Genomic DNA, 24,344 nt, shown 5'->3' with positions numbered 1-24,344 from the left:
AGAAGCACAAACAGTCCTTTACTGTGCCCTCAGCCCTGGGACCAGGCCAGGTCCCTTTCATCTCTTCATTTTGCCTCCCTTGGGCAACTCCCTCCCTGTCACTTGGAAAGATGCAGGTGCAAACTCACAAAATATTCCAGGGCTGTAGACAGGCAGGGGTTGGTCTTCTCCCACCTGCAGGTCGCAGGCGTGTGAGCTAGGTGTAGCTGTTCCGAGCCCTAGAGCAGGGGAAGCAGCATGGCTTCGTGTGGACAGAAGACCCCAGCAGGCTCTCCTTCCTGCTTTCCTTCTGTGAGTCTTTTCATGAATCCAAACCAGGTTTTTCCTACAACTTCCTTAGTTACCCAGGAGAGATGAAGATGATGCGTGAAACATGATATAAGCAAGTACAGACAGGGAGTCGGTGGCTGTCTCGACAGACTTCTCCGTAGTTTATATGTGTGGAGAGAGGAACATCCTAGACTGTTTCTAAGAATGTGTGTCTTGACTAAGTTTGGTAAAAATGGAAAAATGATTTGATTTAGACAGTTAAAAGATGAACATTTTTCTTTGTTTTTTTTTCCTTTGGTTAACATCACCTCTCAGATAAGTTATACAGGAATATTTGTTTTTCTTTATGGAAGTATCACATGGTCTATGTGGAAGAAACAAAAAATATAGCAGAAAAGCAACCATCTGTTAACAGTGTAGTGTGTCTCTGCAACGTGATGGTAAGGGATAGCAGGGAGAGAGGCATGCATGTGTTTACACATCTGAGAGTTTTTGCTTCATAATGTGTATTGGGTATCTCCCACCTTATTTTTATTGGCAGCATAATATCTCATTGCAGGCATATACTCAAGTGCATTTAATCTATCCCTTCCCACTGCATATTTATGTTGTTTCTGATTTTTATTTCCCAGGTATTAAACAATACTTCAGAGGCCATTCCTATAACTGGTTTTGATTAATACAAGCCATTTTCTGAGGGCACACACATTGGTAGGATCAGAGACTCTAGCAAGACGTAGTTTGGTATGAAATTGACCCAAACGGTGCCTGTTACCACAATAGCATCTGCTAAGCTGTAAATGTCAGCACCGTGTCTGTGGTCTGGTCTGGTGATATAGCTACGTAATGAAGATTCTGAACTACATACGTGTGTCAACCTTAGTTTGGAAGATATAAAAATGTAATATGTTTGAGACAAGGAATAACAAGTTGAAGTATAGTAAGAATGTAATTGCTTATAATAAATATAGGCTTATAGCTTCAAAATAGCTTAAAATTTCCCTTAGAGTTGCACTTTAGAGATTTCTACAGATGATCTTAGAGGTGTGGCATTCAGCCGTTTGCCAGAATGAACACATGTTGTTCATAGTTTTGGCTGTAATTGATTTAATGCATTTTTTTTTTTTACTACTTTGACATTTATCTTGTATGAAAAGAGCAATTCTGTACACAGGTTAATACATAAATAAAATATAATAATACTAAGTCCATAAAATGGTCTTTGATGAGAGATCTGATTTTTTTTAAGAGAAGTAAAAAATAGCTTTCATCTAAGTTTGCATGTTCTCTGGCAATTTTTGAAATAGTGATAGAATTGTGAAGTATTGGTTTAAAAAAAAAAGGTCATGGGAAAGCCCGTGTACTCCTTGCCCTCTTCCGGTGCTGAGGAAGGCACAGTCTTATCTCTTTAATTGGACACCACTTGACTTTCATTTCGTGGCTGCCTTTGTGTGCTTGGCTTTGAGTCTTGTGGTGGCAGTTGATTGCGCTTCAAAGAATGTTTGTCATTGCAGCGTGAGGACTTGGGGGAGGCCAACAGGAGTCTATCTGTGTTGGACCAGGTCTCTGGTTTGCTCTCTTTCAGCCTCCACGTGAAGGAAAGAGCCTGACCCAAGTCCTCCCAGGCAGGCACTGTATTTTGATTCAAACTCGTAATCGCTGTTTTAATTGTTGGGGCGAGAACTGAAAACTCCAGTCTATTGAGAATAGAATACTCTGCGCTCCTTAGAGGAGAATCACTCATCTCTTCCTGAACCACCCTGCTTTATACTAAATCTTTTCTTCCTTTTTTAGGCAGGGGGCTCCCAGGTGATTTTCACCAACCCTTTGGAAATTGTCAAGATCCGTTTGCAAGTGGCTGGAGAGATCACCACAGGGCCCCGAGTCAGCGCTCTGTCTGTCGTCAGGGACTTGGGCTTCTTTGGGGTCTACAAGGTAAGTCCTATTGATCGTTGATTTGAGCGCATGCTCATCCCCTGCACCAATAAGTATTCACTGGTGTGAGATTGATTCTTCACATTTGTGCACCTGGAGAAGATCTTCTGCCGGAGCTCATAGGGCATCTTCATGCCAGTTAGGAGGAGGTGCCCCTTCCTGCCATCTGCCAAGTAGCTGTCCTTAGAAGACATAAGTCAAGGAGAATGTGATGCCCTGACCCCCACACACAGTTTGTCATGACTCTAGCTAGAGTTTTGTTTGGATCTTTTCAGGTTCAATTCAGTTCAGTCGCTCAGTCGTGTCCAATTCTTTGTGACCCCATGAACCGCAGCACGCCAGGCCTCCCTGTCTATCACCAACTCCCGGAGTTCACCCAAACTCATGTCCATCGAGTCATTACTGATATAAAAATCTGGTTCTCAGTGCTGCTGCCCATGAATGGCAGCTGTCAGGCTCACAGGGTGCCATCTTTCAAGGGAGATGGGCTGAGTTCAGTTTACCCACTCCTGTGAAGCCCGTACTAGATCAGGAATTTATGATCTGATCCTGTCGTTCCAAACCTATCCACATGTGTGCCTTGTCATAATTGTTTTGCATGCTAGCCATTTATCATTTAGGAAATCGTTTTTGAGAACAATTGCAAAAAAAAACTTTAGAAGATTCTTCAAATTTGTTATTTACGCTTTTCTGCCAAAGAAGTTGTAATGAACTAGAGCTAATTTTATATTATGCCCTGCTGTAAGGCTTCATCAAACATAAGGTGTTCACCATTTTTCAATGAGAAGATTTAAAAAAACAACAGTTTCATGGCCAATTTGAATAAGTAAACCTTCAGGGATATAAGAAGGTAAGTCAAATGTCTACTTAATATATCTTTCATTTATTTACACATAAATATATAAAGTCACATTGTGTAGAATTAATGTAGCTATGTAAATGTATCTAGAAATTTTAATTCTTCATATGAGTTTTGAATCAGTTTCGTGATCACCACTTAATCCACATTTTAAATCAGCAGTTCATATGGTTTTGCAAAGCCTGCCATCTTCATTTTCATTCCATGCTGGCAAGAGGAAGGCCTTTTGGACATTGTGTAATACTGGCCCAGGAAATCTTGTCCCACAGACACATAGCATGAGAGCTGTTCCTTTTTTTTCTATTCCCAGCTTATCCTGAATGGATATAAATGGTCCATGTGTAACATACTGCTTTTTCAAGTGAACTTTCAATGCCTCGTTTTGCCATTCAGCACAGCATTTATAGAAGTATCCCCTAGGAATATGTTTCATCCTTTTCTATTTAACTCAGTTTTTTGGGTGACCTTGGTAAACAATCAGTGTGAGGATAACTGAGGTGGCTTCAAGCAAGTCTGCCTTTCTCACCTGGAACTCTATACTTCTCAAGGTCAAGTAGTGGGAAGAGCACTCCAAGATCTGAGACTTTGTGAGGATCAAATATTATGCGATGCCCGCTTAGTGTTCTGGGGGTGAACTTCGCCCTTCATTTAGACATCTTGTAGTGTTTAGGAATAAACATGTTGATTTTTTAAAAGTAATTTTATTTATTTATGTATTTTTGAATGTGCTGGGTCTTCATTGCTGGCTTTTCTCTGGTTGTAGCTAGCAGGGGCTACTTTCTAGCCGTGGTGCCCAGGCTTCTCATTGCAGTGGCTGCTCTTGTGGTGGGGCACTGGCTCTAGGGCACCTGGGCTTCAGTAGTTGTGGCATGAGGCCTCAGTTGTTGTGGCTCTTGGGCTTAGCTGCTCTGCGGCATGTGGGATCTTCCTGGATCAGGGATCAAAATCCGTGTCTCAAAGCCCTGCACTGGCAGGCGAGTTCTTCACCACTGAGCCACCAAGGGAAGTCCTATGCTGGTATCTTTTTTTTAAGTAGCACTTAAAATGCTCAGTGTGATCATGCAGTGGAGCACGATGTGATAGCTGTTTCATTTACCAAATTGTGATCCAGCTGTAAGAAATAAACAGTATTGTCATGAGGCATAGCATTCATCAATTTGAAGAAAAGTCGTCTTCTGTTCTGAATTTTTAGGCTTGTGCAGACTTTCACATGATATAGCGGCATGTCATTTTGACAAGATGCCAAGCGGTCTTTCAGTGGCTTGTCTGGTAAAAAGCACTTAGGTGCTGTGGTAGTGACTGCTATCGAAATGTCTAGATGGATAAAATGGTAAAAACTTGTTTGCTGACACAGAAACAGAGACTGTTAAACTCCCTGCAAATGATACAAGACTGAGACTCAGTCCTTTTCATCTTCATAGTATTTCATAGTCTTAATCCCCTCTAACACCCCTTGGAAGGAGTCGGTCTCCTAATTTTGTAGTGGAGAACAGAGGTGCCAACGGTGGTATCTGAGCTGAAACTGAGGCTCAAAAGTTTCTTGTTTCCACTTTTGTGCTAAAATGGCTTTCTTGACATGAGCAGGATTGCTCAAGTTTGAGCAAGAGACCTCTCCCATATAAAGTTAGTTTAATTACTAGCCTGGTGGCTTAATCTAGTTCAGAGGCATTCCACAGGCCTGGCTGCTGCCTTTCAAAACACTGCTTTCGGTGTATTGGTAATTACCAAGTGAAGTCACTAACAATTTGAGCTTTGAACTTCTGCAAACTTGATTACCTTGCGAGAAGGACCTGGCAGGCCGGCCCTTCCATTCTGCCGGCCACGGGTGTCCTCGGCAGATCAGCAGGTGCCCCTCCCCGCTCGGTCTGATTGGGCGGTATCACCTCCCTGGCTCTTTCTCATTTGTTTTCTCCCACTTTCCAGCCTCAGCTTTTCTTTCCCGTGAGTTTCCTTTTCTCTGGGCTCTTCTACTTTGCCCCAGTCCTCCGTGGTCAGAAATCTCTTGATTGATTCCAGATCCTGCCTTTGAGGGGCATTGTCTGGAGAATTACCGTGGACAGAGGAGTCTTTGGGGCTACAGTCCATGGGGTCTCAAAGAGTTGGACACGACTGCATAAAGGGACGTCCCTGATGGCCCAGTGGCTAAAGCGCCATGCTCCTAGTGCTGGGGCCCAGGTTTGATCCCTGGTCAGGGAACTAGATCCCACATGCAGCAACAAAGATCAAAGATCCTGCATGCCTCAACTAAGACCCAGTGCAGCCAAATAAATAAAATTTTTAAAAAAAAATTTTTTTTTAGGGCTTCCCTGGTAGCTCAGCTGGTAAAAAATCCACCTGCAATGCAGGAGACCCCAGTACTATTCCTGGGTCTGGAAGATGCCCAGGAGAAGGGAACAGCTACCCACTCCAGTATTCTGGCCTGGAGAATTCCACAGAGTGAGGAGCCTGGCAGGCTAGAATCCACGGGGCCACAAAGAGTCGGACACGACTGAGCGACTTTCACAGCGTTAGCATTGCTGTGTACTGTACCAAATCGTCATTTCAGCCTGCCTCTTTTCAGTGCTCAGGTGTTCTGTTTCTAGTCTGGGTGCCGTGGAACATTGTCAGTGACCTGGGGTGACTAGTACTGTTGAATCTGGTTCTCTGTCCCTCTGGGTGGGTCTTGAAACAGAGGACCTCTGTCCTAGTTTTAGGTGGGACAGATCATCTTCGTTTTCCTTCCATTGCACCTTTTGTTGGCTGTTGTTAGCATGACAATCTGGGACCTAGGAGGGGTGAGGGGAGGCTCTGTCTGTGTGTTTAGACCTGCAGTGTTTAACCTCACTTAATTGGACTTAACCAGGCTTTCTGTTTTTCTCCTGAATTGACTTGCAAAATACCCAGCTATTCTAACTGTGACTTCCCAGTAAAAGGTAATTAGAATAGTTGCTCTCGATATACATTTGCAACTGAAAAAAATGTGGATGTGGTAAACATTTCACATTCCTAAAGCTACAAATAGTTTAGATAGAAGCAGACTCTGTAAACAAAGCACCCCGTTTTGGTAACATTTAGAGACATTGTTACAGCTCAGAGCCTACAGGTAATTGAAGTAAAGGCAGGATAATTAATTGTCCTTGAAAGAGCTATTTGAATATAATGTAGTTTTTAAAAATCTGCAACATATACTACTTTTCTTAAGAAACCATGAGTCGGTATTTCCCTTTCATTAGGTAACTAAAGTAGAAGTAAAATACATTCTATATAGAGAAGTGACCCGCATCTCCTTTTGATTATTGCTTTTCCTTAGGTGCCAACAGAACTTTATTTAGGGCATAGATTGCACCTTCTTAATGAAATAGGATTTAGTTAATGTTAAATGGTGGCACAGCTAAGAGAGACTGAAAGACGCTTCCTTATAAAGCAATGGGATAATTCATGGCTCTTTTTGGAACAAAAAGTGGTCAGTGAAGCAGTGATGGAAAAGATCCATCCATCTTTGTTGAAAATTATTTTCAGATTGTGTAATTGCAAATTAAACACTTCCATCTAGCATGGAAAGGCACCTAGGAATATGAGTCCTGTCTGCTGTTTTCTAATCAAAGGCCTCTTTCCCACTGCATTTGACAGTGAGTCGTCCCTTCAGTACCCGTGGGGACAGATGCTCAAGTCCCTTATATAAAATGGTGTAGAATAATGAATACAGTTGGCCCTCTGTATGCACAGGCTTCACATTCAGCTGTATCAGTTCAGTTCATTTCAGTCACTCAGTCATGTCCGACTCTTTGCGACCCCATGAATCACAGCACGCCAGGCCTCCCTGTCCATCACCAACTCCCAGAGCTCACTCAAACTCATATCCATAGAGTCGGTGATGCCATCCAGCCATCTCATTCTCTGTCGTCCCCGTCTCCTCCCACCCTCAATCCCTCCCAGCATCAGACTCTTTTCCAGTGAGTCAACTCGTCGCATGAGGTGGCCAAAGTATTGGAGTTTCAGCTTTAGCATCAGTCCTTCCAATGAACACCCAGGATTGATCTCCTTTAGAATGGACTGGTTGGATCTCCTTACAGTCCAAGGGACTCTCAAGAGTCTTCTCCAGCACCACAGTTCAAAAGCATCAATTCTTCGGTGATCAGCTTTCTTCACAGTCCAACTCTCACATCCATACATGACCACGGGGAAAACCATAGCCTTGACTAGACGGACCTTGGTTGGAAAAATAATGTCTCTGCTTTTTAATATGCTATATTCCATCCAAATTCATGGATGTTGTATATGTGTTCTCATTCGAAGTGTGTATGTAAAGGAGTTATTGGAGCTACTGTTCATAAAATCAGAAAGCAAGTAATGAAATATGTTCTTAGTTCAGTTCAGTCGCTCAGTCGTGAGCGACTCTGCAACCCCGTGGACTGCAGCACGCCAGGCTTCCCTGTCCACCACCAACTCCTGGAGCGTGTGCAAACCTGTGTCCATCGAGTCGATGATACCATCCAACTGTCTCATCCTCTCTCATCCCCTTCTGCTCCTGCCTTCAGTCTTTCCCAGCAGCAGGTTCTTTCCTAACAAGTCAGTTCTTTGCATCAGGTAGCTGAAGTATTAGAGCTTCAGCATCAGTCCTTCCAATGAATATTCAGGACTGATTTCCTTTAGGATTGACTGGTTGGATCTCCTTGCAGTCCAAGGGACTCTCAAGGGTCTTCTCCAACACCACAGTTCGAAAACATCAATTCTTGGGTGTTCAGCTTTATGCTCCAACTCTCACACCCATAATGTGAAAAACAATAGCTTTGACTATACGGACCTTTGTCAGCAAAGTAATGTCTATGCTTTTTAATATGCTGTCTAGGTTGGTCACCACTTTTCTTCCAAGGAACGAGTGTCTTTTAATTTCATGGCTGCAATCACCATCTACAGTGATTTTAGAGCCCAAGAAAAGAAAGTCTGTCACTGTTTCCATTGTTTCTCATTTGTATGCCATGAAGTGATGGGACTGGATGCCATGACCATCGTTTTTTGAATATTTCACTTTTATCAAGAGACTCTAGTTCCTCTTCACTTTCTGCCGTAAGAGTGGTATCATCTCCATATTTGAGGTTATTGATATTTCTTGCTGCAATCTTGATTCCAGTTTGTGCTTCATCCAGGCCAGCATTTCGCATGATGTATTTTGCATATAAGTTAAATAAGCAGGGTGACAATATATACAGCCTTGACATACTCCTTTCCAAATTTTGAGCCAGTCCATTGTTCCATGTCCAGTTCTAGCTGTTGCTTTTTGACCTGCATACAGATTTCTCAGGAGGCAGGTAAGGTGGTCTGGTATTCCCATCTCTTGAAGAATTTTCCACAGTTTCTTGTGATCCACACAGTCAAAGGCTTTGGTGTAGTCGATAAAGCAGAAGTTGATGTTTTTCTGGAATTCTCTTGCTTTTTCGATGATCTAATGGATGTTGGCAATTTGATCTCTGGTTTCTCTGCCTTTTCTAAATCCAGCTTGAACATTTGGAAATTCACAGTTCACATACTGTTGAAGCCTGGCTTGGAGAATTTTGAACATTACTTTACTAGTATGTGAGATGAGTGCAATTGGGCAGTAGTTTGAGCATTCTTTGGCATTGCCTTTCTTTGGGGTTGAAATGAAAACTAACCTTTTTCAGTCCTGTGGCCACTGCTGAGTTTTCCAAATTTGCCGGCGTATTGAACGTAGCACTTTCAGAGCAGCATCTTTTAGGATTTGAAATAGCCATCACCTCCACTAGCTTTGTTCGTAGTGATGCTTCCTAAGGCCCACTTGACTTCACATTCCAGGATGTCTGGCTCTAGGTTAGCGATCACACCATCATGATTATCTGGGTCGTGAAGATCTTTTTTGTATAGTTCTTCTGTGTATTCTTGCCACCTCTTCTTACTATCTTCTGCTTCCTTTAGGTCCATACCGTTTCTGCCCTTTATTGTGCCCATTTTTGTATGAAATGTCCCTTGGTATCTCTACTTTTCTTGAAGAGACCTCTCAACTTGATTATTCTGATAGTTATCTCAAAGGGATGTTGTTTGGTCTTTTAAAGTAAAAGACAAGTTTGTTTCAAAACCAAATCAAATAATTCATAAGTGTCTGTGAAAAAGTAAAATTTTCTCTTTACTCCTTACCATTCTATTTTCTCTTTAAAAGATTCAGTTCAGTCACTCAGTCGTGTCCGACTCTCCGCGACCCCATGAATCACAGCACGCCAGGCCTCCCTGTCCATCACCAACTCCCGGAGTTCACTCAAACTCATGTCCACAGAGTCGGTGATGCCATCCAGCCATCTCATTCTCCGTCGTCCCCTTCTCCTCCCGCCCCCAATTCTTCCCAGCATCAGAGTCTTTTCCAGTGAGTCAACTCGTCGCATGAGGTGGCCAAAGTATTGCAGCTTCAGCTTTAGCATCAGTCCCTATTACCACTGCATATATTTTTTATAAATAATTGAAATTTGTATTTATTTCTCTCCTCCCTCTTTCTCTTCTATCACAAATTGTACACACACACACACACACACACACACGCCAATGTTATATCTGTGTTTTTTAACAAAAACAAAATCTGTCTGAGCACACAGTGTATCTTAATGTTCTTTTCTCATTTAATAACTGTATACAGATTTTTTTTTTAAGCAGTTTCTTTCTGATGAGTACTTGTTTCTAGTTTGGGAACATTACAATGACAGATTGAACATTCCTGCAGATATTGTGATATACTTTTGTGAATGAACACAATGAATCCCTAGCAATGAAATCATTAGGTCAAGGGGCATGTGCAGTTTTTAGCATTAGTAGATTTTGTCAAATCCCATCAGTTTATCACTTTTATCTTAGCAATATACAAATACATCAGAATAGTTTCTCAAGATAGCAATTTATAAAAATACCTGCTTTTATGAGTTCTTAGCCCCACATATGGAGAAGGAAATGGCAACCCACTCCAGTATTCTTGCCTGGAGAATCCCAGGGACGGGGGAGCCTAGTAGGCTGCCGTCTGTGGGGTCGCACAGAGTCGGACATGACTGAAGCGACTTAGCAGCAGCAGCAGCAGTCCCACATAAGGAAAACAAGTATTTAGTCATGACTTGGAGGACATCGTGCCATGCTAATTTTCTAATATCAAGGGATGTTTATATGGGTTTGCAACCACCAAAGCGGTAATTCATCCATCTTTCTCTTTCACCTGAAGCTCTGTGAAAGCCTCCTTGTGGGTTTCTCTGTTTTGACTTTTGACTCCCTCAAGTCCTTAGTCCCCACAGCAGCCAGCGTGATCTAAATTTAAAATATAAGTCAGATTAACTCATTCTGACTGTGTTCCTGGCACTAGTTTAGTCGTTTAGAATGTCACTATGAAAAGCCAAGACCCTGCTCACACTTCTGTGGGTAAAAGAAGTCAGCCGATCAGAAGACTATATGACATCAAGTGAGGCCGAGGACCTTGAAGGAAAAGGAGGCAGGATGAAGGTATGGAGAAGGGCCAACTCCAGATGAAGGCGGGGGTGGGGGTGGGCATGATTTCAATAGGGCTTCCCTGGTTGTTCAGATGGTAAAGAATCTGCCTGCGATGCAGGAGACCCAGGTTCAGTCCCTGGCTTGGGAAGATTAGCTGGAGAAGGAAATGACTACCCACTCCAGTATTCTTGCCTGGAGAATTCCATGGACAGAGGAGCCTGGTGGATCCCAGTCCATGGGATCGCAGCTTAGTTCAGTTCAGTCGTTCAGTCGTGTCTGACTCTTTGCAACCCCATGAACCGCAGCACTGCAAGACTCCCTGTCCATCACCAACTTCCGGAGTTCACCCATGTCCATTGAGTCAGTGATGCCATCCAACCATCTCATCCTCTGTCGTCCCCTTCTCCTCCTGCCCTCCATCTTTCTCAGCATCAGGGTCTTTTCATATGAGTCAACTCTTCGCATGAGGTGGCCAAAGTATTGGAGTTTCAGCTTCAGCATAATCCTTCCAATGAACACTCAGAACTAATCTCCTTTAGGATGGACTGGTTGGATCTCCTTGTAGTCCAAGGGACTCTCAAGAGTCTTCTCCAACACCACAGTTCAATAGCATCAATTCTTTGGCACTCAGCTTTCTTCATAGTCCAACTCTCACATCCATACATGACTCGGACATAATAGAGTGGTCAGAAATGCATCTCTGAGATGATATTTGAGAAGAAACTGGAGGCGAGAGAAGGCTGGTGTGCCCGACAGAAACCGCGCCTCTGGTGGAAACCTGTCCAAAAGTGTCTGTGCTACTGCATGTAGACCCCAGCCCCTTCCCTGCCGGCCCTTCCTCTCCGCCCTGCTCCCTGGACCCCCCACCCCCAACCTACTCTGCTCACTACACTGGCCGCCTTTCCTCTTCAGATCCTTCAGGCTCACCCCGTCATTTCCAGTTGCCTGAAGGCTCTTCCCCTCACATGCTAGCTCTGCAGAGGCCTGCTTGGAAGGACACCACGTCCCTGGCTGTCACATCCCCTCGGCCAGGTCTCTGAGCGCCCCGTCACCACCTGACACTCCCCTCTAGTCTCTCCTCCTCCAAAGTGAACTGTGATAGCAGAGACCTCGCTTGCTCACTGCTGCGTCCTTGTGACAGCTTCTGGCGCACGAGTAGACATTTGATCGATATTCGTTGAGCAAATGAGTGGTAAGCCAAAGCCGGGTGTTGCCAGGTTATATAGTAAGGATATGAAAGCACAGAAAGAGGATAAGTTGGCAAGTAATGACCAAAGAAAACTAGGATACTGGTGAAGTTGAATGTGAAGGAAATAGCTAATTAGGTGAGAGATCGCTGTCCCGAGCTCTGAAGCCTCCATTTATTTATCCACAAGCTTTGCCCTGGGCACTGGGAATAGGAGAGTGAATTCTAATGCATATATATTTTTAAATCATTTATTTATTTATTTTTGTTTGTGCTTGCGTCTTCGTTGCTGCGTGGGCTTTTCTCTAGCTGTGGCAAGTGGGATCCACCTTCTAGTTGCAGTGTGCGGGCTTCTCATTGCAGTGGCTTCTCCTGTTGCAGGGCATGGGCTCTAGGGCACGCAGGCCTCAGTAGCTACGACCCACGGGCTCGGTAGTTGTGGTTCACGGGCTTAGTTGCTCTGTGACATGTGGGATCTTCCCGGACCAGGGATCGAACCCGAGGCTCCAGCATTGGCAGGTGGATTCTTTACCATTCAGCCACCAGGGCATCCCTAATGCGTGGTTTGCTGCTGCTAAGTCACTTCAGTCGTGTCCGACTCTGTGCGACCCCATAGACGGCAGCCCACTGGGCTCCGCCATCCCTGGGATTCTCCAGGCAAGAACACTGGAGTGGGTTGCCATTTCCTTCTCCAATGTGTGAAAGTGAAAAGTGAAAGTGAAGTCGCTCAGTCGTGTCCGACTAGTAGCGACCCCATGGACTGTAGCCCACCAGGCTCCTCTGTCCATTGGATTTTCTAGGCAAGAGTACTGGAGTGGCTTGCCATTGCCTTCTCCAAATGCATGGTTTAGTAAGTAGTTTTCCATCTCGTGGGAGCAGTCAGACAAGTAACGAGATCGTTGGGCTACAGCATGTGCAGTTGAGAAGGGCTGTCAGAGGGTCAGCCGTGCACCGTTCTAACAGAGACGGAGCTGACACATGGCAGGGAAGCCAGGAAGGCTTCCGAAGGGGAGACGGCAGTGAAAGATGAGGTGCAGTTAGCCAGCGAGACGGCAGAGGCAAGTGGCATGATCGGGTTTGTGCTTGAGGAGGGGCCATTCAGCATCCGTGTGGAGAGTGCCGTGTTCAGGGGCAAGAGGAAGGCTGGGGATGTGGGGAGGAGGCAGCGATGGTGTGTGTGGGTGGGTGGGTGTCTTTTGTGGGGGTGATGCATTGAAAGGGTATGTGAGAGTTAGACTTACCAAGTCTTGGCAAGTAATGAAACAAGAAAAGTACAGGAAGATTAAAAGCCGGGTTTCTGGCTTGAGTGTCTGGATGGATGATTGTAAATTACTGTGAATTTTGTCATAATACTTGACAAGCTGCAGGAGACCTTAAAAATCCTTCTGTCTGGTGTTAGCTTTATAACTGAGGAATCAAAGCACAGAAATCTCAGGAGAAATCAGCCAGGTGATTGGCAGGTGGAGGCACAGCTAGGAACCAAGACTTCTCCTGACTCCCTGTCTAGTGTTCTTACTCGCTCCGCTGAATGTAGGGCTGGAGCCTTGTCAGAGGACAGGGACTTGAGATGTTCTTTAGGGGCCATGTGCGTGCATGAGGCTGTGAGAGCGGGTAAGACCCCCAAGCCAATGGCACTCACGACGGCCCTCATTTGGGTGCAGGAGTAAGTGAGTGTGGGCAGAGGGAAGTGGAAACAGCTGTCCGGTGGAGAGCTGGGAGGAGCAGGTGGGAGCCCAGGTGTGTGAGGTGGAAGTGGTGGAGGAAGAGGTGACTGCTTCTCAAGTCCTGCAGAGACCGGGGGACTGACGTCCAAGGAAAGGCCTGTGAACTAAAAGATGGAAGTCACCGGGTACCTTTCAGAAATCAATTGAAGGAGAATGGCGGAGGCAGAAACCTGGAGGAGAAAATATTCACAGATACAAACCGCTCAGCCTACAGATTTTACTGTGAAAGAAACAGAAGGGAAGGCATATAGCAACTGGAAGAAGAAATGGAGCCGAGCAGTAACGTTAGCAGGGGGAAGAGGTTGGGAGATTTATTGTTTAATTTTGTTGGGAGAACCATGCCTGTCTGTAGACAGAAGTGTCTCTGATGATGGAAGGATTTGAAAAATCTGCAAATATAGCAGGGTCAGATACGGTGCTAGGACTTTCAGGAGGGGTGGAGGCAGGGTCCAGCCTTAGGTGTGTATGTGTGTGAGTGAGTGTGTTAATGTGTGCACGCCAACGCTCACTCTGAGCTAGGCCTCATGCTTAGTGCTTTGTACAGTTGACATCATTTAATCCCTATTACAGCCTATGATGGGCTTCCCTGGGGGCTCAGACAGTAAAGAATCCACCTGCAGTGCAGGAAACCTGGGCTTGATCCCTGGGTCGGGAACATCCTCTGGACAAGGAAAGGGTAACCCACTCCAGTATTCTTGCCTCGAGAATTCCACGGACAGAGGAGCCCGGGCTAGAGTCTAGGGGGCCGCAGAGAGTTGGACATGACTGAGTGACTAACGATTGCTTACAGCCTGTGATGCAGATAGGTGTTTTGTTTTTAAGCAGTTCCAAGTTACAGTTGAGGAAAGGAACGCGTGGGGGTTTAGGTAATTTTTCTAAGGTCGTATACCTTATAAGGACGTGGGAGGCTGGGTTTCAAACTCGATGCAGTCTCTCTGTGGAACGCAAGGTATCACACAGAGATATCAAGCTGGGTAAGAGGGAGCCTGTGCCTGATAGATAATTCTAGGAAGTGTAAAGACAAGTTTCCCTGCTATGCACAGATATGGTCTGGTGTCATTGTTGACGCTGGCTTGCTAAGGAAATGGAAATGAAAAGAACTGAAGGTCACTAAATGCCATGAATTGTGTGATAGTTTAGGCTTGGGTAGTTAAAGGATCATTTTTTTCCTAATTGCTTTTAATACCAAATGCTTCTTTAAAACGTTAGATAGAATGACTCAATTTTTCTTTGTTTTGTTGTTTAGAATAAGCACATTATCTTTGATCTTATATCAACTCTTTAAATTATAGAAATTAAAATTATCCATTGTGAGACAACTCTGTTTCCTTAACTCTTGCATTGACCAACACAGCAGTGCACACCCTGCCTGCCTTGCGGAGAGACACATAATCTGACAGTGAGCCAAGAGGCCATCTAAATGATAGTATTGAAGAATACCTTTGTGCCTTCCTGATAACTTTGTCATTAATATCTGCCATAAAATGAACATTTGGGACATTTTGTGTTATTAAAAGGCAAAATTTTAGAAATTAAGGAGTATCAAGTACATCAAGAGGCCAGGTTTTGTATCTAATGTAGTGTGAACTTGTGTCTAATATTCAAAATGATGTAATACTGTCCATATCGTGCTTAGAAGTTTGCATTAAAAGAAAATAAACTGGAAGACAAGATTTTTGAAAATCTCTCTGTTCCTACATTTCAGAGGCATTATCTGTAAAAAGGGGATAATAATGGAGAATAATAATTGGAGAAGGAAACGGTAACCCACTCCAGTATTCTTGCCTGGAGAATCCCATGGACGGAGAAGCCTGGTGGGCTACAGTCCACGGGGTCGCAAAGAGTCGGACACGACTGAGCGACGGAACGGAACGGAATAGTACCTACACTTGGAACAGCAAATAAAATGAGACGCTGCGAAAAACATTTTTTTATTAAATGATGCCTAAAGGAACTGAATGTGCTGAACAGGGCTAGAAAAGATCCTTTAAAATATTAGAAAATGGTTGGGTTTTTTTTCATCCTTCTTCCAGTCATTCACCAAATATTTGTTGAGGGCTGACATTCTATGCAGTGTGCTGAGTTAGGTAGATGAGTGTGGTGGCTCATTGCCTTCAGAGGGATGAGTGTTAAGGGAGGTGAGGGAATAATTCTAGTGCCGTAAAGTTCTTTCAAAAGTTAATGTTAACAGGTAGTATAGTTTTTAAAAGAAGAAAGTTCATCTATGAAAAGGTCTGTAATAACAGAACATTAATCTCCTAGCCTCATGCTGTGGGTAACCTATCTTTCTAGAGGCAAACATTTTTATCAAGTTAGTATCTTTATTTTGTTGCTGTTTTCTTTGTTTTTGTTTTTTGCTAAGTGCCTGCAGGATTAGTTTCAACAAAACACTTTTTTCTTTTAGCTTAACTTTTGGAATATAATTTGCTGTCCTTTATGTTTAGAAGTACTGAAAACGATGCTCCCAATCCACTATTCATAGAGGGCTCTGAATATATTTTCCAGAAGTGATAGGTATATTTCTTATAATTTGGTCTTTCATTTCTCTGGTTTTTAATTTTGACCATGGTCTGTATTTAAAAGATGGCTAACTTGAGAGAGATGCATTGAACATAAAGGAGATATGCCTTGTGGCAGCCAGAGTCTTATGTAGGGTATGATCAATGTAGCAAACAACTTTAAATTTACTTGACAGAATTAGGTCTTTTGCCAAATAAAAGATTTGCTCTTAGCCTGGTAAACGTAGAACTCTCCTGTGATTCGTGTAGAAACCATAGAGGAGTCATACTCCAGCTGCCAGTTTTTTAAAGAATATGTCAGCTATTTCTGTTTTCCTCTTTGACAGGACAGTGTGCTTTTCATTGATAATAGTAATTATCTTTATATCATCGCTTTTTTAATCGTAGATGCTTGTGCTAGGTACTTTATATTAATCACTGGATTTAAATTAAATCTTATGTCAGTACAAATGTTCCTCATTGGTTTTGGAGAGGAACTTGAGGTGCAGAGATTTTAAGAACTTTGCCCAACATACAGTAGTTAAGTGGCAGAATAATGATCTGAGCCCAGGTTTCTGACTCTGCAGCCTGTATTCTTGCTCTTGCAGTATCCTGGCCATTGATGTGGAGTTGGCAGAATTCAGATACTGATCCACATTTGAGATGATATATTTTGACTATTTCTTTGAATGCAGTCTACCTCTTCTCATCCTCTGTGAGAAGACTTGCACATAGATGTGTGTATGTGTGTGTGTTTCTGTGTGTGCATGTGTGTGTGTGTGTGTGTAACTGAATCACTTTGCTATACACCTAAAATTAATGCAGTATTGTAAATCAAGTATAGTTGAGTAAAAAAGCTTTTTTTTTAATGCTCTCTTAAACTATCTAGAAAGCAAGGAAAATTTCTTTGTTTCTGAGTGGAGGGAGAGAGAATTGGGAAGGGAAAACCCTTCCCTAAGCATCAGGAATGCCAAGCTTGTCTCGCATGAGTTTACAGAATGAATGTATGTTCAAAGCTCTCAAGATACAGGAATTTATTTTTAAATAAACTTGAATTGGTAGTGCCTCTAGCTGCCTGAGAAAAGAAAACAAGTTTTCTCAAGAGGAACCCACATTCAGCCCAAATGTTAAAGAATTTTCATAGATAAAGTTCCAAGGAAAATGAGCAACTCTTAAACATCTCAAATCACGCAAGGAAACAAGGCACTTTAAAAAGTGGTGGCAAAAGCAACCTGACAGCAAACCTTCAAAGATTTAAAATTTCAAAATTATTGTAACTATAAAGTGAATGTTTTTTTTTAATGTAGAAGTGAAAATATTTATGATGACTGAAATTTAAAATTCAACGTTTCAAAATTCTGCCTTTAACAGCCAATTAAACACAGCTGAAGAGAGAATTAGTGAACCAGAAGATAAGAGAATGACTCAGAATAGAGAGAGTGGTACACGGGACATTGTGAGCTGGTTTAATGGGTATAAACAAAAACCAGGAGGAAATGATGGCTGAAAATTCTCTACAGCTATTGAAAGCTATCAATCTAGAGATTCAAGAAGCACAGCAAATCCCAGTCTGGATAAATTAATCCAGACTAGACACATCAGAATGAAACTGCTGAACACTGAAGCTTCAGAGAAGCCGAAGGGTGCCTAGAGAGGAAAGCAGATTGTCTTTAAAGGGAACCAGTTGAACTGTTGGCTAACTTAGGAACAGAGGAAGCTGGAAGTCATTTGAATGATATCGTCAGTGTGTACAGAAAAAAAAAGCCTTTCAACCTAGAATTCTATGGCCTATGAAAATGTCTTCCAGGAACAGGGTAAAATAAAGATACTTTTTAGACTAGCAAAACTCCGAAAACATATCATTGGTAGAACCTTCCCAAAGGAAGTTCTAGAATATACTTCAGGTAAGACGAAAGTGATTCCAGATGATAGTTTGGAGATGGAACAAGGGATGAAGAGCAAAGAAAGTGGTAAATATTTACTCTAAATAACTTTGCCTGAATTTAAATGTAATATCTATATATAATGGTAATTATAATGCTTAACGTAATTTGAGCTAGAATTAAATACATAACAATAAGGTGGAGTTGCTTGTAATTTAAATAGTCTGATGTGCAAGTATCACATAAGAGGAAGGTGAAGATTGCAGACAAAATTTTCAGGGTCTAAACCTTGGGACTAGAAACAAACTATGCAACTTGTAAATGAGTAGGATGGAGAAGTTGGGGGCAAAGAAGGCAAGAAAGGAAAGAAAAACTGGAAACATGGGACATAGTTTACAGATTAGCTTTGTGAAGAAGACAGAACTTCTTTGAGACTAAAATTCCATGTAGTAAAGCTCTCCATCCCATCTGAATGAAGAGCATCACTGATGGCAAAGCAACATACACTGGTAGAAGACTAGAGAATTACACCTGGTACAGGTGTGGCATTTCCTACCAAAATCCCTCAAGTTGTCAAGGTGCTTTTGTTAGGACTGCAATGAAATTAAAGAGACACCAATATCCTAAAAGTCCCTGGACTAAAGAAAGAAAAGAATAAGCATTGAGATTTTTATATACAAGTTGAAGTTAATTTCAGTGTCACTTACATGGAGTCTCCGACCATTGACTGGTTGACTTGGCTTTAACACCAGTGACACAATGTAACAGGCTAGGCGCCAGTGGTATTTCTCAGTAAGATGCTGAAATGCACCCTTTTCAAATCCTTAACTGTCCTTTGACTGGGTAGGAAAGCTGCTGCCAGGTTGTGTATCCAAGGGTTAACTCGCTTGGGAGAAACCAAGAGGAATGCTCAGGGATCAAGACATGACATGCCGCCCATTGTTTGTAGCTCCAGGATCAAAATATACAATTATACATGCCAAATAAATTCTAAACCTGTAAGGTAGGAAAAGAGGGGTGGCTCTGCCTACAGGTGCCAGAAGCATTAAATAACCTTCCCAGACAAGGTGCACCACTGTTGTCCTGAAGGCTGCAGGGTCCCCCCAGTCTGGCGTTTTCCCTCGTGTTAGACAATGTGCATTCACTGCAGGAGTCTCTGTTAAGCCTCCGTCTCCCAGACCTGCTGGCTCCTGGTGCCGGGCCCTGACACAGAGGTGCCTTTGTGAGTGTAATTACCTTCCCCTGTATTAGAAGTCGTCTGTTTGGAGCTCTATTTGTAGGTGCAGCTAGAATAGGCGGGAATTAGCATGTGAAAAGACCTGCCCTGGCCCTGACTTCTTTATCAGCCACCATCCTTCAGGATTTCCACCCCCCCACTCGGATTGTTGGGCAGGTGTGATGCCATCCAAGATGAAGAGCTTTCAAAGAAGGAGAAAGACACTGGAGATAGCAATGTGTATGTGTGTGTAAAATACGAATCCTGCTGTGTTACCTCTTTGGACAATTTCATGCCAGACAGAGCTGCAGAGTAAACCTGGGTGGATGATTCCAGCAACTTAAGAATTGATTAAAGCTCCCTTGGGCTTTCACCACAGTGCCCACATCAGGAAAAAAAAAGTGAGACGCAAAACAAATAATTCCTTTACCCTGGCTGTGCTGTGGCCAGCATCTCTAAACTGTCTAATTGTCCTGTCCATCATGGACTATTAACGTGGGGGTAAGTGAAGTTCCTCGACCTTTTTAAATAGAATGGTGATCAAGAGACTCTGGATGGATCTGGATTGGAATGGAGCCAGAGCTGATAATTAAACTCGATCTGAGTTTTGATTCTAGTTCATTCACATATAGGTCTCCCCTAAGATGCCTTTTATTGTTCCTGTGTGTTATTAGTGAGTCTTTTATTAACAAGAAAAAAAACAACAACACATAATTTCCCCCTTTTTGTTGAAAGAGTGCTTTAATGGAGAATAAGAAAATTAGATGATTGCGTTTTTCATATATTAATTTCCCCCAAGTGATTTTACTGTGTGTACAAAGGAAATTCGGGGCCAGCCAGGGAATGTCTGAGGGCAGGGCTGCCTGGAGCAGGGAAATGTGTGGATTTTTCTTACGGGGAGGAACATTTAAAGATTTATTTTGGATGGTACACCCTTTGTCATTTATTAATTTTTTAATGGCCAAAGCACTTAATTTTGTGTTGCTGACGCAGGTTTTTGGGCAGCGTGGAATGTTTCCCTTTATTATTAAATATAAGGTTGCCTGTTCAGAATGGGTGACCAGTTAGTAAAAACTACGTGGGGCAAGTAGCATTCGAGTCAAACAGGTTTATGTGTTGATGTAGGGCGGGAGAATGGGTGTTCACCACAATGTGAAGGCTTTATCAAGGAACCTGGGAATCGTTCTCACTGATGGAACCTGAAAAGCCTCTCCACGGTACGGGTCAACAGGTCAGGTGTTGCCGGAGGCAGCCTTACAAATCGGCACCTGCCTCTGTGCCCAGGCCTGAAGGAAGTGGTGGGGAAAGGCGACGAGGGAAACTTAATAAGTCTGTGCCTTTTTCCTCAACCCTTTTCAGAGTTAGCTTTTCTCGGGAATTGGGCTTTAACGCCTGGCGTGTGAGAGAGGCGAGGAGCACCTCATGGCGAGGAAGAAGCCGTGGGCTGCTAAGAGATGCCCGAGCGGCTGCTGATCTGGGCCGGGACCACAGACCGCCTCGTTCCCACCGTCCCTCACACTTGCACTGGACTTGATACTTTACCTGGGACTTTAATAATTATTTCCTCGTGGATTCCCAAACCCCTATTCCCCTGCCTGCCCCAAAGAAGGCAGCCTTTGGTCGGCCTTTTTGGTAGAAGAGTTCACCTTTAACTTTCCTCTGTGCTCCTTTATCGCCTGGCCATACAGCCCCAGAAGATCCAACCAGTCCATTCTAAAGGAGATCAATCCTGGATGTTCATTGGAAGGACTGATGCTAAAGCTGAAACTCCAATACTTTGGCCACCTCATGCGACGAGTTGACTCACTGGAAAAGACTCTGATGCTGGGAAGGATTGGGGGCGGGAGGAGAAGGGGACGACAGAGAATGAGATGGATGGATGGCATCACCGACTCAATGGACATGAGTTTGAGTGAACTCTGGGAGTTGGTGATGGACAGGGAGGCCTGGCGTGCTGTGATTCATGGGGTCGCGGAGAGTCGGACACGACTGAGCGACTGAACTGAACTGAACTGATACATCCCCAGGAGATGGTACATCTGTTAGGCCCCAGGGCCCCTTCACAACTCGTTCAGTGGAAAGTAGAGTTTTTAAACGTTTTCACTTGTGGACAAGACATCCCTGCTTCTATGGAGCAGAGATGGTGGCTGTTGTACAAAATATCTTTCTTCTTCCACTCTTCTCTTTTCTCCCTTTTTTTTCAGATAATTAGAAACCTACAACCTCTTGCAGGGTCTCACCTTGGCTCCAGCACATGTAACTTATTTGACCACATTGTCTGATCCCTGGTAGGAAAAGAGATAACAAATTCCCGACCATTTTTTCCTTTCAAGTTTCAAAGTATAGCTCCGCCTTTTCCTTCGATGGGTTTTGTTTGTTCATTGTGTTTTGATCAAGTCATTTTTCTTAGTCATCTGGAACTGTTTTCAAACATCTCTTAAAGCACACTACACCTCTTGTTAGGCTCTTGCTCTCATAGTGATACATGGCTTATTGCCATGATTTCAGGAAAGCAGAGTTCCTTCTCGGGAAAACCCAGCTGCTTCTTCACTTTGCCTTACTCTTCTGTATCAGGGTAAGGGCTGTTTCTAATTTCAGATCACATATCAGTGTATCCCAAGCCTCTCATTCCTCCCTTTAGTTGTGGGGTTTTCTATGGGAGTTGGCAAAGCCAAATCCGTGTCATCAGGAATGTGTCTTAGGCCCTAACTAACAGCCAAAGCGCTTGTTGTTTTCTAAATTAAATCAGATGTAGTCTCTGGCTCCTGGTTGTTTACACCCTGAAGTAGGCAACAGTGATCCAGGCAGACAGAAGAGCATGAGGAGATCTCAGAATAGCGTTGAGGAGGTGCAGACAGTGTGATGTGTGCATGCTCAGTCGTGTCTGACTCTGCGACCCCATGGACAGGCTCCTCTGTCCATGGGATTCTCCAGGCAAGAATACTGGAGTAGATTGCCATTTTCTCCTCCAGGGAATCTTCCTGACCCAGGGATTGAACCCACGTCCCTTGAGTCTCCTGCATTGGCAGATGGGTTCTTTACCACCTTGTCCCCGGGGAGGCCAGACAGTGTGGAGCCGGGTGGAATCCACTCCTTGTCTGTTTTCTACTTACTTTGAAAGACTGGTGTTTAGGTTTAAATGAATGAAGAGGAGGTTTGTAAGAGCTCAATGTGCCTAGCTTAACAGTCATCAAAGAAGATGCAGAGTGATAGGTGGGCCTTGATTGATCAGATGAATGAGGCTGCCCAGGAGAGGAACATGGGAAAGGGAAGCCATTGCAAAGCTTTGACGAAGGTGAGACTACCGGGTCTCATCCACAGGACAGGGTGAGCCAAGACCAGGATGAGCAATCCACAGGACAGCCAAGACCATGATGAAGGTGGAGTCTCTGAAACAGCATATAGAAAAGAAATTGAAGCATTTTGGCTAAGGCTATGTTAGACCACATCACCCCCTCACTCTCCCACAAAAAAGAAGACCAGATAGCATGAGTTGAAGGAGAAGAAAAGGCATAAATGAACCACAGAAACATGATCCCAAATGTGGAATGGTTGTTAACATTACTTTTGAAGGTGGTGCTCCAAAACATATATGGTAGTTGCAGTGTGTATCTCTTGTTGTTGAAAATTAAGGGCAATTTAAATTGTTAATATTCTCCTGTATTGTCTGCGATCAGCACTTAATATTTTATAATCAGAGGGGAAAATATGTTAAAGGGAAAATATTACCAGTAGTATTACCAGAGCATATAGACTAAAGTTCCATAGATGCAAAGATTCAGGAGATGAGGACAATAGTTAAAAACTAATAGATTAGTAAAAAGCAAGCTTTGTGAGAGGAGGAGTGATGTCACTCTAAATAGTTACTCTTGTTTAGGAAGTCGGTAAAATGGCACTGTTTTGCTTTGCTTTTTTTACTATACTGAGGGAGTCAAACATGAAGAAGTTTTAACTGATCTTAATTTGAGATGGTCACTGGGTATTTAATTTGAATGTCTCCCGGACAGACTCTGCTTGTGAGCAAATAGGGAAGAGAACTTACAGGCAGGTTTGGAGGCAAAATAGGGAGGAGGAAGTGAAAACAGACAAACAAATGAGTAACAATATTACCCCTACACAGGAACTCCCTGGATTCTAACCTTTAAAGAAACAAATCGTTAGGAAAGGATTGAATGCTGCATGAATACTGGTGTTAAAGTGTACTTTTTCCTCTTGAAAAAACTGGGTGAGATGGCAAAAACTCGAGCATCCTGCATTTTGGACCCGTCTCTGGCACTGCCTCCAAGGAAGTCCCTTGAGCAAGTCAACAGCAAGGCCCTTAATAAACGTGCAATTGATAGGTTAACTGTCCTGGGCATCACTTTGCACATGTATAAAATGAGGAATTTGGCTGTGGTGAATTCTGTGGTTCTTCTTTTCAGTTAGTCATTTAACAGATTGGAGGTTAACAGAGGTGGGGGCTGACTGGCCATGTGTGATAGAGCTATGTCCTTTATTTACTTAGAATATCTGTACTCACAGTGGACAGAGGCAGCTTATTAACACATCCATGGGTGAGTCGGTTGAAGAACAGCCAACATGACAGAATCCAGATTCCAAGCATTTGTTCCAGTTGGAAGGATGGGCCAAACTAGGATGAAGTTTAATAGGATTAAACATAAAGCCCTGCTTATGTTACTTGTTTAGGGCAATCAATTAAGTTACAGTAGACCTACGTTAATAGCAGTTCCTATGAAAAAGACTAAGGGTTTTATTACCCACAAGCTCAGTGTGAGTCAGGAGTGTAATTCAGGTGTCAGAGAAGGAAAGGCTACGATAACAGATGTGCAGTGTTAAGGAGCTTTGACAGATTGAAGCCTGGCATCAGGCTAATAGCCGAGATCCAGCATCACTAGACCTCAATAAATGTCACTGGGCTTGGCTAGATCTGTGGAATTGAATGGATTCATTCCTGTCTTTGAAGAATCTCTCAATTTGGTGAAAATTTTTAGGTGTTAGAAATCTGTGAAAGAAATGGTGTTGAAAAGGGGGACTTCCTTCCCATTTAGCCTACCTAAAACACATTATATGTCTTGCGGTTTTTGGTAGAATTTTATATCATATTTCTGGGCATGCATCAATTTTCAAGGCCTCCCCATAGCATTATTTTGGCACCAGAAGTGATTTGGTGAAGACCTTGCCTTAGCTGCTAATTGTTCTACATAGAGCTCTTAAATGTACAGGAATTATTATAAACATTTTAAGGTTTTAGTACAGGCATTTATCAACGTTTCATAGACCCTAGAGAGTAGGGTAAGTACATGAATAAATTGGGGGATCCA

General features: G+C 43.2%; 1 protein-coding gene across 3 annotated transcripts in view; it reads left to right on the top strand.

Annotated features, from left to right (window-relative positions):
• Nucleotides 1-24,344, top strand: part of SLC25A13 (solute carrier family 25 member 13) — a 231,230-nt gene that overhangs the window by 191,023 nt on the left and 15,863 nt on the right. For all 3 annotated transcript variants that reach the window (XM_055420464.2, XM_055420465.2, XM_088833351.1), the window contains one exon: nt 2,065-2,205. In XM_055420464.2, coding sequence (XP_055276439.1) covers nt 2,065-2,205 — 141 coding nt within the window. The remainder of the gene's footprint in view (nt 1-2,064; nt 2,206-24,344) is intronic.

Source organism: Moschus berezovskii, chromosome 3 (assembly GCF_049115385.1).
Source record: "Moschus berezovskii isolate FMDL1 chromosome 3, NW_MosBer_1.0, whole genome shotgun sequence".
Lineage (NCBI taxonomy): Eukaryota > Metazoa > Chordata > Mammalia > Artiodactyla > Moschidae > Moschus > Moschus berezovskii.
Note: the sequence above shows the minus strand (reverse complement) of the source record. Positions and strands in the feature narration are given on the sequence as shown.